Source organism: Mus caroli, unplaced genomic scaffold, assembly GCF_978045245.1.
Source record: "Mus caroli unplaced genomic scaffold, Mus_caroli_1 scaffold_1, whole genome shotgun sequence".
NCBI lineage: Eukaryota > Metazoa > Chordata > Mammalia > Rodentia > Muridae > Mus > Mus caroli.
This window is the reverse complement of record NW_028227256.1, coordinates 116,523,282-116,538,208: the sequence shown is the minus strand read 5'-3', so window position 1 is coordinate 116,538,208 and position 14,927 is coordinate 116,523,282. Positions and strand designations below refer to the sequence as shown.

Genomic DNA, 14,927 nt, shown 5'->3' with positions numbered 1-14,927 from the left:
ATAACCTGGGACTATTTCTGGAGTGTAGGACTTGGAACACCCCTGCTCTGGGACCCTGCACCTGCTGATGGAGGTCACCAGGGAGCCAGCCACGGTTTTTTCTTGCCTGATAAGAGCATTTTAGACTGCTACAAGTGGTTGCATAGGGTGATCAATGCCAGGGGACTGTAAACCTCCCGGAGGTTGATTTAATGTGAAGCTCATGTCAACAGAAAAGCAAAAAAGTACAAAAACTCCTGTGCCTTCCCACTTGGGGCAGATCAACCAGCTGTGGAGACAAGAAGAGAGCACTGGTATGCGCCACTTGACAGGGAAGGCAGAACACCAAGGCCCAGAGAGGTCTGCTAGAGGTCACACAGGCCCTACGTGACAAATCTGGGTGAATGCCCAGGTCTGTTACCACAGAACGTACAAATATCTGGCCACCATACTATCCTTCTGGAATATTCTTCTTGTAAGGAGAGCCAGAAACTTTCCCCAGCCCCCTCTGAGAGGACGGTGGCTTCTACAAACCCAGTAATAAATATCCCAGCAGAGTGGCAGCTAAGGTCATGACCCCGAGACATTCCCACAGAGTGGACTGAGTCCCCGACTCAAAAAAGCTGAAGAGTCAATCTTTTCTATGTACTAAGTATTTCAGGTTTGGTGACCCTCCGTGAGTGGCATTTCCTGTAATTTGTCTCGTTTTCAAACATTAACCTCTACAACAGCTTAACCATTAACCCCAGACCCCCAGCAGAGTCCCCTGACCACTCCAGAGCACATGAGCCAAGAGAGAACCTTGTGAGGGATTGAGAGCGGAGTTTATTGGAAACCCACTGAGGTAGCAGCGGAGGTGGGGGCACACCTTAACCCATCCCAGGCCTCGCATCAGGCTCAGAGCATGTGACACCTGCCTGGTTCTAAGAACAATCTTCAACCAGTCTCTCTCTGTCTCTCTGTTCCTGTCTCTCTTTGTCTCTTGGTCTCTGTCTCTGTGTGTGCACATGTGTGTGCATTTGCATGTGCGCGTGCAAGTGTTCCTTCATATGGGGGGGGGGGGGAATGTGTATGTGTGTGCATGCGTTCCTGTATGTGTGTGCATGCGTTCCTATGTACTCATATGTGTGTGGTGCCTGTGGAAGGCAGAAGACAACCTCAGATGCCATGTCCTGTTGTTGAGACCGTGTCTCTCACTGGTCTGAAATGCGCTAGTCTGGCTGTCCTGTGAGTTTCAGGAAACTGCATATGCTTCCAGTCCAGGACTGGAATTGCAAGTGTATGCCACCAGGCCTGGCTTTTTAAAACAACTGGGCTCTTGGGAAATCTGACTCAGGTCTTTGTGTTTTTATTGAGCCACTTCCCCAGCCCCAGGATGTCTTCTTAATGATACACTCTTAGATGATAGGGTGCAAAGAGAGACTAGGAATACAATTAACACTTAAATATAAAATGTATAATAGTGTTGATTGATGATAATGATAAGTATTCACCTATGTATCGGTTGACTGACCATGATCCTAGGGACAGAGTGGAAGGAAGGTCTTGTCCATGGTAGGCAGGTGGCCTGTCACTTGAACAACATTCCTAGCTCCAATGATGAATATTTAGATTCGGAATCTCTGCACCTTACCCACTTTCTCTCACTTATCATTATACCTCTGAAACAGACATGATCATCTCCGTTCCAGAGATCAGACTTGGAACGTTCAATAATTTCCTACAGTCCCAGTCAGTGAATGCCAGTCAGCACTCCCTAAGCAGGAGTGTTGGGGCTGGTTAGCGGTGCCTTCTTTGGAAGCCAGGAGTGGAAGGGAGCTATGCATGGCCACATTTGCTAAGATGCATTCTGGCCGGACTGGAGTGATGGTTAAGCTGGGTGGACATAAGTGATGGACATAAGCTCAGTGGTTATGTCCACTTATTATTCTTGCAAAAGATCTAAGTTTGAGTCCCAGCATCCACATACTGGTTCGAAACCTTCCATAACTTCACTTCCAGGGGGATTCGACGACGTTGTCTTCTGACCTCCTCGTGCACCAGAAATGCATGCCACTCACAGACATACGTGTGAGGAAAAAAAAATCGCATACATATAAAATAAAACAAAAATATCTAAAAATAAAATGTTAAAGGTTTAAAGATGCTTCCTAGGGCTTTCAGAGAGAGCAAGCAATGATGTGCGTCTCCATCTCATGCTGAGTGGAGTCCTCTCACAGGAGGCTCTCAGGCAGTCTGCTCTGTGTTTCTTAGTCTTCACCATCACCGGGAGATGTGTTCCCTCCCCCCTACTTCAGCCATCCTGACCCCATCCTGCCCCTCCGACCTTGCTCATCCCAATGGGCCAAGAGTGTGAAGGAGGGACCAAGGATGCTGTGACACACTTTCCAGCAAGCCTTCACTTTGCACTGGGGAGGTGATTTGATGGGTCAAGTGCTTGCTATACAAACATGAGGACCTGAGCTCAGAGCCTCAGAACCTATATAAAGCTAGGTGTGAAGCCATGCAATCCCAGCATGTCTGTGGAGGAAAGGTACAGAATAGGCCCTGGGAGCCCTCAGGCCAGCTAGCTTAGCAACGGCATCAGTGTTGAAACCTTGTCTCAAACAAGGTGAGAGAGGCAAGGAGCTGTTGTCCTCTGACTTCACACATATGCCCTATACACATACACCCAGACATATATGTATCATACACACACCATACACATGCACACACTCAAAGATTTATAAAGTAACACAAATGAACAAAAAACTCACCTTGATGAACCGTGTGCGAAGAAGCAGACCGTGAGAATACGATGGCTGTTCCCAGAGAAAGGAGACATGAAGATGCTGCCTTCTGAGCCCATGGTCACCATGGATCCGACAGCTGATTGAGTGTACAGAATTGAACCCACCCTGGACAGCCCACCTGGTCCTGGGGACAGGTTTCCCACCCCGATGACTGGACAGGATCTATCTGTGGAGGACACCTGGGCTGAGGGAGGCCTCCTACCTGATGCTGTCTCCAGGCCCAGTGCCTTCTTCTCTCCAGAGAGTTCCCGCAGGCACTCGGCCCGTTCCTCGAGCAGCACACGCCGCACATCACACAATCGGGGCAGAGCTCCAACCTGCAAGCGGGACACCGAAAAGTTTCGTCAGCGCTGCTGAGGATCCTGCCTTCCTCAAGCAAGAACGGGCAGGCGACAGAGGGTGGGAATACCAACTCGCACACCAGTGTCCAACATTAGCTCCAACGTTGCAGGAAGGATCTCCACATGACTGCCTCATGACCCTACTCTAAAAGGATGAGGACAAAATGGTCTCCACAGATAACAGCCCTCTGCCTCATGGCCAGGAGTGAGAGAGGCAGAGGACGAAGGATTATCTTAGCCCCATTCCCCTTTTCAAAGGTATACTTACAATGACCTCCCCTTGGTCCCCACTTAAGAGGTCCACCATCTCCCAAAAGCACCAAGCTTGGGTAACTCTTTGACACGGGAGATTTGGGGAGCATTCCACAATCAATTTTTTGAAAAAAAATAAGTCCTTAAGCACAAGTGTAGCAAACATACACAGACTGTGTGACTAAAAAGCATGTGATATTGATAAAAGAACTCAATGGTTGAAATAAGGGCATAGAGATGCCTCTTGTTTCTGGGTTGTCACCCAACCTGTTCTCAGGGGATGTTATCAAGTCAAAACTGCAGCTAAGACCCTCTCCTTCCCAGAATTCTACAGGGTCGGCTACAGAGTGACTGCCCACTTCTCTGAATTATTCTGAAAATCTTAGCTTTGTCTTTCTTTCTTTCTTTGTCCGTTGGTTCTCAGCATACTTTCTCTGGTACTCTGGGTTCTTCACTCCTTTTGTAAAGGTCTCCTCCCTACCATGGGCCTGTAGACTGCTGTGTGGCTGGCTCATGGCCATGCCAGCTTAACTCAAATGTCACAGCTACTTTCAATCCCCAGCTCTATATGAACTAGCTAAGATGGTCCATGCCTATGATCCTAGCACATGGAAGACCAGGGCAGAGGTCTTAATAAGATCCTGCCAAAAAAAAAAAAAAAAAAGAAAAAGCAAGCAAAAACCTCTAATGTACCTAGGTTATGATCACACCGGTGTGTAACACGGACAGCCTCTCATGGCTGACTGCTAGCACCCAACTTCATCAGAAATGGAAACCCGCATATCTCTAGCCAGAGAGAGCATCCAAATGAAAAAGGCTTGGCATGGCAGTGCTGTCACCTTCTCACCGCTGCAAAGTCACGGGAATCAAGGGTCATCAGTCCAGAGCAGACTTGCTGGAGTACTCGGCAGTGTGTTTAATCTGGGTTAGGAAGTACTGAACTATTTCTACAGAAACTGCACTGCTCATGGGGTACGAGCCTCGCCACACACAGTCTATGGCTTCCTCTGCTCTTCCCCAAACCTGTTGCTTCTCTGTTATTCTAGTTTAGAGAGTGTGTGTGTGTGTGTGTGTGTGTGTGTGTGTGTGTGTGTGTGTACATGCCTGTGCAGGTGCACATGCCTGTTTTTGAGACAGAGTCTCACTGATTCAGCTGGTGTCCTGGTTCCTTATTTTGTTTGTGAACGTGACACAAGCTATGGTTATCTGAGAAGAGAGAACCACTGAGAAGGTGCCTCCGTAAGACTGGCCTATAGGCAAGCCAGTAGCCAGCAGGGCATCTTCTTACCTAGTGGTTGATGTTGAAGTGCCCAGCCCCTTGTGGGTGGTGTTCCCCTACACTGACGATCCTCTTCCACGTTCTCTGCTTCAGTTTCTGGCTTCAGTTCCTGTTCTAACTTCTTCCAACGATAGATTACAGGCTATAAGATGAAGTAAACCCTTTTCTCCTCAAGTTGCTTTCATTCATGGTGTTTTATCACAGCAACAGACATCCTGTTATCAGTGAGTGCAAGGACAGCCATACATGTGTTTGGTATAACTATTGGCTTTGTCGAGTTGGGTAGATGGCTCAATACTTGCCTTGCAAGCAGGGGACCGCAATCCATCCCCTCAAATCCACATTAAAAAGAAAAATAAACTAGGTATCATGGCCACAATATATTTTATACACAGATGGAATTCTCAAAGGATAAATTAAAATGATTTTTAAAAGACAGACATGGAAAAGGGCACTCATAATTCCCCACTGGGGACTAGAGGATGCCTGAGGCTCACTGGAAAGTTCCAGGCCACTGAGAGACCCTGTGTCCAAACAAACCAAGAACAGGGTGGGCAGTGGCCAAGTTTGTCTTCTGCACTCCACATACATACATGCACACATGCGTATGGGTGCCAACATACAAGTGCACACATATACACAAGCATGAACACATATGTACATGCAGTGTTAATAATTCTGCACAAAATTCACAGGAGCAAAAAGGTAAAGATGAAGGACTGCTGAAGTCTATAGAAACAAAATTCCTTTAACAGTTTAGCGCACAGAGAGAGAGAGAGAGAGAGAGAGAGAGAGAGAGAGAGAGAGAGAGAGAGGGAGAGAGAGAGAGAGTTTCTATTACTACTCGTTCTTCCTCATTTCTCTTGTACCAGAACCTGAGAGGCTAAAACGAAACTAGCCATACTCCTGCCCTAATGTTTGCCTGTTTCTCTCTCGGCAGCCACTTACTGCTCGCTTTCATTTTTATCTCCATATTTGTAATTTGCATGTTTTAAAACAGCAGTTCTCCCTCCCTCTCCTCTTTCCTTCTCCCTCAGGTGTGTGTTCATGCATGTGCACTTGTGTGCATGTGTGTGTGTGTGTGTGTGTGTGGAGACTTGAGGACAGCCTTGCAAGCATGAGGGCCTCAGACACTGTCTGTCTTGGTTGTTTTGTTTTGAGACATGGTCTCTCCCTGGCCTGAAGTACGTGAAGGAGGCTAGGCTGGCTGACCAGCGAGCCCTCCACTACTTACCTATCTCTGCCTCTCCAGTCCTGGAATCACAAATGTATGCCACTGTGAGCAGAGCTTTTCTTTTTGTGTGTATTCTGGAGATTGAACTAATTTTAAATCTTTTTTTTTTTTTTTAGATTATGTGTATATGTATATATCTACGGATGAGATGTGCATAAGTGCAAGTACCCACAAAGGCCAAAAGAGGGGGCCAGAGCCCTGGAGTCAGAGATTGAGGCAGTTACAGTGCCACCTGCCGGTTTCTGAGAACCTTTAACCTCATCTCTCTAGCGCCTCAACCCACAACCCCCACATTCTTAAACAGCACTATTTCTTGGATTACTGGAATATCTCAAGCTTCCTAGTAAGGCCATTAAGGATTTAGATGTTTTAAATTCTCCCTAGAAATGTTTCTCACTCCCAGATTCAGCACACTCTGTTCACGTCACTTTCAGTGAAAGCCTCGCTCCATGTTTATAATGGCTTCTTTTGACAGTGATGTATTGTTAGCTGTTGAAGCCTGTCCCTGTAAGAGGATTATAAGTCCTTGGGCATTTTGTCTTCCCTGAGGTCAATAATTGCTGTGCTTTCTCATCTAATTAGTTTCTGTGTACCTGTGGCTGATCTTCCCTTTCCTGGCCCCATATTTCTCTAGAATTCCTGAGAGTCAAATGGTGGCCATCTGAATTGGTGCCTCTCGCCTTTCAGCTTTCTGAGCTTTTTTTTTTTCCTACCATTTCCATGAAAGTGTTCCTGAATGTTAGCATTTTATCTAAGCTCCGCCCCACAGTTACCTGGCAATAGCCAGGTGTGCTATAAAAGGAGCTGCTTGCCCCCTCCTCTCTCTCTTGTTCTTGTTCTTGCCTTCCCACTCTCTCCATTCCCTTCCCCTGTCTCTCTTCACATGCTCATGGCTGGCCTCTCTCTACTTTCTCTTCCCTTCCCTCCCCTCCCCTCTCCTCTCCTCTCCTCTCCTCTCCTCTCCTCTCCTCTCCTCTCCTCTCCTCTCCTCTCCTCTCCTCTCCTCTCCTCTCCCTCCCCTCTCCTCTCCCTCCCCTCTCCTCTCCTACTCTCTCCTCTCCTCTCCTATCCTTTCCTCTCCCTCCTCCCTCATCCCCCTCCCCTCCCCTCTCCTCCCCCGTCCCCTCCCCTCCTCTTCTCCTCTCTCTCTCTTTCTCTCTGCCTTTCTCTGCCCAGGGACTCTCCTGTCTCAGTCTCCCTAGTGCTGTGATTTTAATCATGAACCAACCTCCACACTTGATGCTTTGACACGGGGATGGAAATCAGGTTCTCCTGGTTGCCAGGCAAGCATTTACTGACTAAGCTGTCTCATCTTTCATTCAAAACACATACAATTTTAAAGATTTTTTTTCAAAAATGTCTAGCAAATGGGGCTAGACAGAGGCCACTGATAAGCCTGATTCTGTGGGTGCTGAGCAGGAGCCAGGCTGCAGCAAGATAAAATGAAGGTTATGAGCCCAGAAACAGCCTCCAAGAAGCTGGCCACCAGGGGGCAGAGCTGGGACTGTGGAGGGAGGTGTGCAGAGAGCTATTTTACCAGCCCTGAAGGGACTGGGCAAGCTGAGCAGTTAATGAGAGGAGACACTCAGTGTGACCCCACTTCTGAGCAGAATCTGAAGAAGTCAGACACAGAGAAGCAGAGCTGGGGGAGACCTCAGCGGGTGGCCACGCAAGGTTGGATCACCTGGGGAAGGAAGCTCCTGAGGTATGCGTCAGTGGTATAGTTTGGATCTAGTATGGTCCCCAGTGTATTAGAGGCTGAGTTCCTAACTTGGTGTTATTTGGAAGGTCGTAGAACTTTTAGAAGGCAGGAACTAGTAAAAGACAGGTCAGTGTGTGTAGAGGGGAGGGAGAAGCACATCTTAGTTTTATTTCTGTTGCTGTAATAAAGTACTCTGACAAGAGCAAAGGGAAAAGGGGGGTTCTTCCAGCTCACAGTTCCATAATCCCTCACAGTTCTGTGATTCGGTCCAGCATGGCAGCAGTCTTGGCAGCGGGAGCTTGAGCCAGCTGGTCCCCTCACATCCACAGTCCCAACAAATGCTTGCACGCTAACGCTCAGCTCTTCTCTCTACTTCTTCACAATCAGAATCCTCTACCCAGAGAACGGTGGCAACCTCGATGGCGTTCCACCTTATTTTAATGTGATCTGTATAATCCCCAGAGATATTTCCTGAGGGCAACCCAATCTAGACAACCTTCCAGGGATATTCTCTGTCCAGGTGACTCAAAACTGGGCCTCACCATGGACCAGAACAATAGGCTAATTGACCATGAACGGAATCTCGTGATCCCATGTATTTGTTTAATGACGAAAGCTGAGCAACACAGATAGGCAAGGTCTAGGGACTGCTCATGACAAGATGTCATGACAAGATGTCTATGTCAGCCCAGTTCATACACTGAAGCCCTCACACCAGTATGCCTGTAATTGGAGACAGAGACTCTTAGAATGTAATAAATGTCAGTAAAGGGGTAAAGGTGGGGGCTGAACTATAAAAGATCCATATTCTTGTAGAGGAGACAATATCCACCCAGCAGGCTCTCTGGACAGGCCACAAGAGAACAGAGGAGCTACCTAGAAGCCAGGAAGTGAACCCTCACAAGACACTGGATATGCTAGACCCTGATGTAGACTTCAGCTCCAGAATATAGGAAAAGAATCCTTTGTTGTTTATGCTAGTCATTCTGTGGTGTGTGTGTGTGTGTGTTCACTCACACAGGTGTACCAGAGATCAACCCAATGAATTATTTTATTCATTTGCTGCCTCATTTTTTTGTTTATTTTCTTTTTGTTTGTTTGTTTGTTTTGAGACAGGGTCTTTCACTGGCTTGGATCTTACCAAGTAGGCTGGGCTAGCTGACCCCAGAGCCCTAAGGTCTGCTGTTCTCCACCTTCCCAAAGCTGAGAACCATTATATCTGATCTTTTTAAACATGAAATCAAACTTAGGTCCTTGTGCTTGCTAGGCAAACATGTCCCCAGCCCCCGGTGTATGGGTTTTGTTAGGACAGTCTGGCCGACCAAGATGAATAGGAAGGAAAGTAGCAGAGGGTTCACAGGAGACACATCTATCAAGCTAGCTGCTCCGAGGAAGCCGGTCCAAGTAGTCATGACCCTCAGGAAACAAAGAGCAAATCCATCAGCCAGAAATGAGATTGTGAATCAGGAGGGCAGGAATTCAAATAGACAGGTCACATGAGCATGTCTCTGAGAGCAGAGGGTAAGGGGAGCAAGGTGGAAGGTTCCAGAGAGAGTCCTGGGGTTAACTGAGGTTATGAGGCCAGGTTCCCATCCTAACAGACTCATGTTCCTATAAGGGACAGGATAGTCTGGGCTGCAGGCACGACTGACTAGGCCTACCTATCCCCATTAGTGTTCAGAGTGTTATGTCAGAGTGGTCTGTTGAAGCCAGCAGCCCCAGGATAGTCTCACTTTTTCAGGTTTACCCAGTGCTGAGCTGCCTTGTATTTATTGTAAGCAAGTACAGGTAGATAGGATCTTAGTGTTGTGAGTTTGCCTTGGGTACCCCAGAGCAGGGTGAAGGTCAGTGTCCTTAACAATGCAGGGAGACTGGGGCCCAGTGATGAGACACTGGAAGGGGCTGCCACGGTGGCAGAAAGGCAGACCCAGACCGGCAGAACAGCAGACCGCTAACCACTCAGACCAGCAGGGGTCCTGGGAAGCCGGCTCAGATGTTGGAGAGTCTCTGTTTCAGAGCCATCGATGAGAAAACAGGGACAAGGAGAAAATGCCAAAGCAGGGCAGTGAGAACAATACATACTCTGCAGTCTGTTATCTGGTTTGGAAATGGGTTTTTGTTAGCTATGCTTATGTGTTAGTTAGCTTCCCACTGCTCTGATGAAGTAACAGAGAAAATCAGCTAAGGAGAAAGGATGTATTTTGACCTAGAGTGTCATTTGAGCTGGTGGCATCAGAGTCTATCATAGTGAGAGCACATGACAGAGGACACTGCCTGCTTCAGGGTAGCCAGGAAGCAGAGGAGTAGAGGAAGGGCCAGGGTCACAATATCCCCTAACATCCTCCCATTAGACTCTACCTCCCAAGTATGGTTATCTCCTGATTGTTCTATGGGCTGGGCAACAAGTCTTCAACACACAGACCTGTGGGGGAGTATATAAGATTTAAACTATGAGGCCGGGGAGATAGCTCAGTGGGTAAAGCGACTGCATTTTAAGTTCAACGACCTGAGTTCAATTCCCAAGAGCTCACATTAAAAAGCCAAGCATGGTGACACATACTTAAAATGTCACTAGTGGGAAGTAGAGACAGGTGGGTCCTTAGGGTTCTCAGACCGCTCTTCCCAGCCAAATCACGGAGTTCCAAACCCCAGTGAAACTCTGTCTCAAAAAACTAAGATGGACAGGATTCTGAGGGATGATGCTCAAAGTTGACCTCTGGCCTCTGAACACATTTACACACAGACACACAGACACACAGACACACAATCCAAATTCTAATAGCCTGTTTCCATCACTGGACTCAGAGTCTCTGTCATCACAGTCCCTCAAATCCAATCAGCAACACCTATTTTTAGTCCTGCTGATGTACCTCTCAGAAACATGACAGATCTTAAAGCAGTAGCTGTCACAGGGGGGCAATTCCCCTCCTTGTATTCATAGAGTATTTGACAGTGCCTGATGATATTTTCTGTTGTCATGGCTTTGCAGAGATATTCCTGGCGCCTAATCTAGGGAGACCAGAGATGCCGCTCAGGCTCATACAATGCACTAAACTGCTATATCTTGTCCATATGTCAAAAGTGTCAAGGTTGGCCTGGGGGGCGTGGCTTAGCTGGTGCTTGCTGGTATACATGAAACCCCAGTTCCACTCCACCCCCAACCCAGCAACCTGTACTCAGTAGGCAGAGGCAGTGGGATCAGAAACTCAAGACCGTCCTTAGTTACATAGGGAATTGGAGGCCATCCTGGGCTACATGAGACCTGTCTCAAAAAACAAAAACAAAAAACAAAACTGTGTCAAAGTTAAGAAACCCTGTTTGAATCATGGGTCAGAAAGATTACAAGAGTCGGAAGTTACAGCGTACTGCCATAAGTCATAAGGCAGTGCTTTCCTGACATGCCGGGCAGTCACACACTGAAGTCACTGTAGCCCTGGTTACCTAAACAAATAGAGGCAGTGAACATAGAAGGAGGGATGGGAGAGGGACATATGAGACCCTCCACTTCTAGTTGAGGAACTACAGGCAGTTGATCACTGAAATGGAGATGGGGGGATCAGTTTTCTTCAGGGATGTGGATCCTGGTAGGTCCCCTTTCTAGAGTGGATTGGCCCATACCCACAATTATATGGGCAGCACAAATTCCACTCAGTGGGTTACTGGCGAGAGAGGAGGGTGGTAAGCTTGGGGGTGGGGGGCTGGGATGAATCCAGGAAGAGTTAAGGGAAGACGTGGGGAGTGAATATGATCAAAATATATTATTAATATTATAATAAGAAACAATAGAGCTAGCATAGAGACATAATGATTTTTTAAAAGATTTTTATATTCATGGGTATTTTGCCTGCATGTATGTCTGTGTACCATGTGCATGCCTGGAGATTCTAGTTTGTGGTAAGTTGACCTTAAAACCATAAGCCATACTAGCCAGAGCTAGAGAAGTGGTGACAGGAGACTTCCCCAGCACTTACTGACCAGTCTGTCTGTTTACTTGGTGAGTCCCAGGCTAGGGAGAAGTCTGGCCTTAAGAAGCCAGGGTGGCTAGCACATGAGGAATAAAAGCCAGAAGAGGTTCTCCAGCCTCCACACGCACATCCAGGCTCCTGCACACACAAACTAGCTGTATGGAGCAAACCGGCAGAGGTGGTGTGCTCTGTTTCCTATGGTAAAACCCAGCCCCCTTCAGCAGTCACTGTTTTTCGGTTTCCACTTGCAAAAGAACTTTCTGATACCTCCCCTGTGGGAAGAGGTGAAGACAGGAGCTAGGAACATGCACATCAGCCTCAGTGGTCTCTTTGGAAGACACCTATGATGTCCCTCTGAGGGAACACCAAGAGGAAGGAAGAAATTGTCTTCATTATCCTCGAATCTCAAAATCCAACACCCGAGCACCCAGAGTCAAAGGGGCGAAAGGAAAAGTTGCAGAAGCTGGGAAACAGTCCAACAAAGTAGGCCCTTCCACCCTCATTTATTAAAGGCGTTTTCTACCACAATCCCCAAGAGATAGAATCACAGGTCTGGATAAGCCCACACAATAACCAGAGGCCCACGCGAAGCCTTTCTCCTAGAGATACCCACACTGCCCATGTGTATGTAAGTGACATGCAAATACAAGGGGTACAAGGGACAAAACAAACCTCAGTCAGGTCAGACCCCACCCCCTCCTTCCAAAGTGAGGAGTCTAAAGATCTGGGCTCTAGTCCCAGCCTGGCTCCTAACATGCTGATCGAAAGCAGGTCTTCCACTGAGGCCTTTGATCGGCTGTAAAATAAGGGACTTGAACAGACATACACAAGCAGCCATCTCAGGTGCAGTGAAGTCTTGAACCAAGCAAAGTCTCAGTTTCCCCACCCGTTTATTCCCGAGATCATCACCTTTGAGACACAAATGTAAGCTGAACCTGCTCCTGCCTCCCTGGCATAGCACAAAAATGTCCCAGGAAACGGGAAACAATGTTTTTGACCCAGATGGCAGCTCTAGGATCCATTCCCTGTGGTAACCCTGGAGTCCAATCCGGCAGCTTTGACCTTCTTCCCAGTTCTTCCCATCCTGCCAGCCTCAGTGCAGCCTGTCTCTCACTCAGATATCCCAGGGGAAAGTTCCCAGAAGTTTCAATGGGAAAGCAACACAAGCCACTACCCGCCTGGCCTCTCTCTCCCCCTCCTCCAACCTTCTTCCTCTCCTACCGGGTTTGTTGCGACCTACTGCTCCCAAGACGAGCAGACTTTAGAAAGTCAGTCCCTCCAGGCCACGGAGGGCTGACATGATCCCACACAGATGCAAAAACTAAAATTTCCCATCTGCACAACGGGGCACGTGGGGAAAAAAAAAAAACGCTACTAGCCTGAACAATGTGGTTCTGACTTTATTCTGACAGTAAGCCTTTCCCGCCCCCTTTCTGAACCTTGGTCTCGGTGCCTGAGACAGACGGGGTCTCAAAAGGGAACGAGGGTGTTTTGACAAAACCCTAGAGTGTAAATGTCTAGCACGCATCGCATCGTTGCCGGGGCGGCTACAGAATTGTCTTCTGGAAAGAAGTGAGTTTAGCGGCGGGAAGGGATGAGCGAAGGAAGGTGAGGGGAGTGAGCTTCACACAGAGCCCTTGAAGTTTTTGCCTTTGGAGAGAAGAGGGCTCCGTCAGAGCGGACGATAATATGTTGAGGGAAGAGAGATCGGCTGCTCCCCGTAACTCCTAGGGCCCGATAGAGGACCGTGGACTGGTCGGTGGGCTCCACATCCGGGGGCGCGGGGGCGGGGCGGGGTACTCACAGGGTGCGCTGCATTGATGAGCAGCAGCAGCCTCAGCAGAAGCAGTGACAGCCGGGGGCTCATGGTGCTGAGCATGCTCCGCCCACTGTTGTTCCCCTTTGTGCTCTGGCCTCTTCAGGAGCTGGGTGTCCGTCTCTGTGTCCAGCTCAGCGTCCTGCATGTCATTCAGGACCCTGGGCGACCCCCAAGCCCAGAGAAGCCATGGCTGTACCTACCCAATCCGACCAGACCCACAGCCAGGCTAGGGACTGCTGTTCCCTGTAGGAGGTGGCAAGACTGTTAACTAACCTGCAGTGCCTATTGATAAAGACTGGACCGCAGCTCGCGACTCCACCCTGCAGGGAATAGCAGGGAGGGGTTGGGGGGCGGCACAGAGCTGGAAGGGAGGAGAGAGGAGGAGGGACCCTAGACACCCGCCTAGAGGCAGCTGCAACCTCCCTCCTTCCCTTCCAATCCAGAAAGTACTCTCTCTGGAGGACTTAAGTCATGTGACTTCAGCAGTGACAAGGTAGGCAACACCTTTTCTTTTCTTTTCTTTTCTTTTCCTTTCTTTCCTTTCTTTTCCTTTCTTTCCTTTCTTTTCCTTTCTTTTCTTTTCTTTTCTTTTCTTTCCTTTTCTTTTTTAATCCTCGATTGAGACAGGGTCTCACTATATAAGCCAGGCTTACTTCAAACTCTCAGACCTCCTGCCTCAATTTTCCTAACCCTGGGATTACAGATGTGGTCTCCTACACCTGGTGTAGGTCAGTTACCATTTCCCAGGCTGACTTTTATACAAACCTCAACTTGGTCCTACAGAACACTCTTGTTCTTTAGCTTTCAGTGATTTTTCTAGCATTAGAGTCACCACATCCAGCGCATGCAAGGCTAGAGATCAAACCCAAGGCTTCCTGCGTGCTAGGCAAGCACGCTGACAGCCCAGCAAACAGCACTGCTCCTTGTGAGAGGAGATGGTGGAGACTGTGGTGACCGCTATGCTATGGGAAAATACCGTTCTGCACATTCTCCAAGTTTCAACGTCACCCTCCCTGGGAGAGAGAGGGACAATTCTTTTATGTCAATGGCCTCTTTAGTTCTAACCCAGTGCCCCAGTCACACAGTACCAGAAAGTGGGACATTAAACCAAAGTCCCAACCATCAGAACCCTAGATATTCAATATGTCCTTCCAACAGTGTTTTAAAGGTCATCCTGAGGAGAGGAGAGTCTGTTCTTGACTTTGGGGTAAGTTATATCAATACTTCCTCTGCACATGCCTGTGTGGAGGTGTGTGTAGAGATTAAGGATCAGCAGTGAACATTCTTCCTCCATCACTCCTCCCTTACCTTCTGAGGCAAGGTCTCTCAGTGAACTTGAAGCTCATTACTTGGCTACACCTCTGGTCACTGAGCCCTAGGGGTCCTCCTCTCTCTGCCTCCCCAGTGCCAGGAAAATAAGTGCTCACACACTGCTATGCCTGGCTTTTTATAAGGTCCTCACACTGGCACGGCAAGCACTTTACAGACTGAGCCAATTCCCCGGCCCTCTTGTAGACACACTTAGCATCTCACTGAGGCAGGTTGCAAGGTTAGACACAAATCT

General features: G+C 48.2%; 1 protein-coding gene across 4 annotated transcripts in view; it reads right to left on the bottom strand.

Annotated features, from left to right (window-relative positions):
* Sctr (secretin receptor) overlaps window positions 1–13,609 on the bottom strand; it is a 51,321-nt gene extending 37,712 nt beyond the window's left edge. For 2 of the 4 annotated variants that reach the window (XM_085840558.1, XM_085840566.1), the window contains exons 1-3: window positions 13,349–13,609; window positions 2,974–3,088; window positions 2,736–2,780 (exon numbers count right to left, since the gene is read on the bottom strand). In XM_085840558.1, coding sequence (XP_085696684.1) covers window positions 2,736–2,780; window positions 2,974–3,088; window positions 13,349–13,423 — 235 coding nt within the window. In that variant the 5' untranslated portion in view covers window positions 13,424–13,609. The remainder of the gene's footprint in view (window positions 1–2,735; window positions 2,781–2,973; window positions 3,089–13,348) is intronic. The other 2 variants (XM_085840565.1, XM_085840570.1) reach the window with 1 other exon arrangement.
* Between the last annotated feature and the right edge of the window lie 1,318 nt (window positions 13,610–14,927).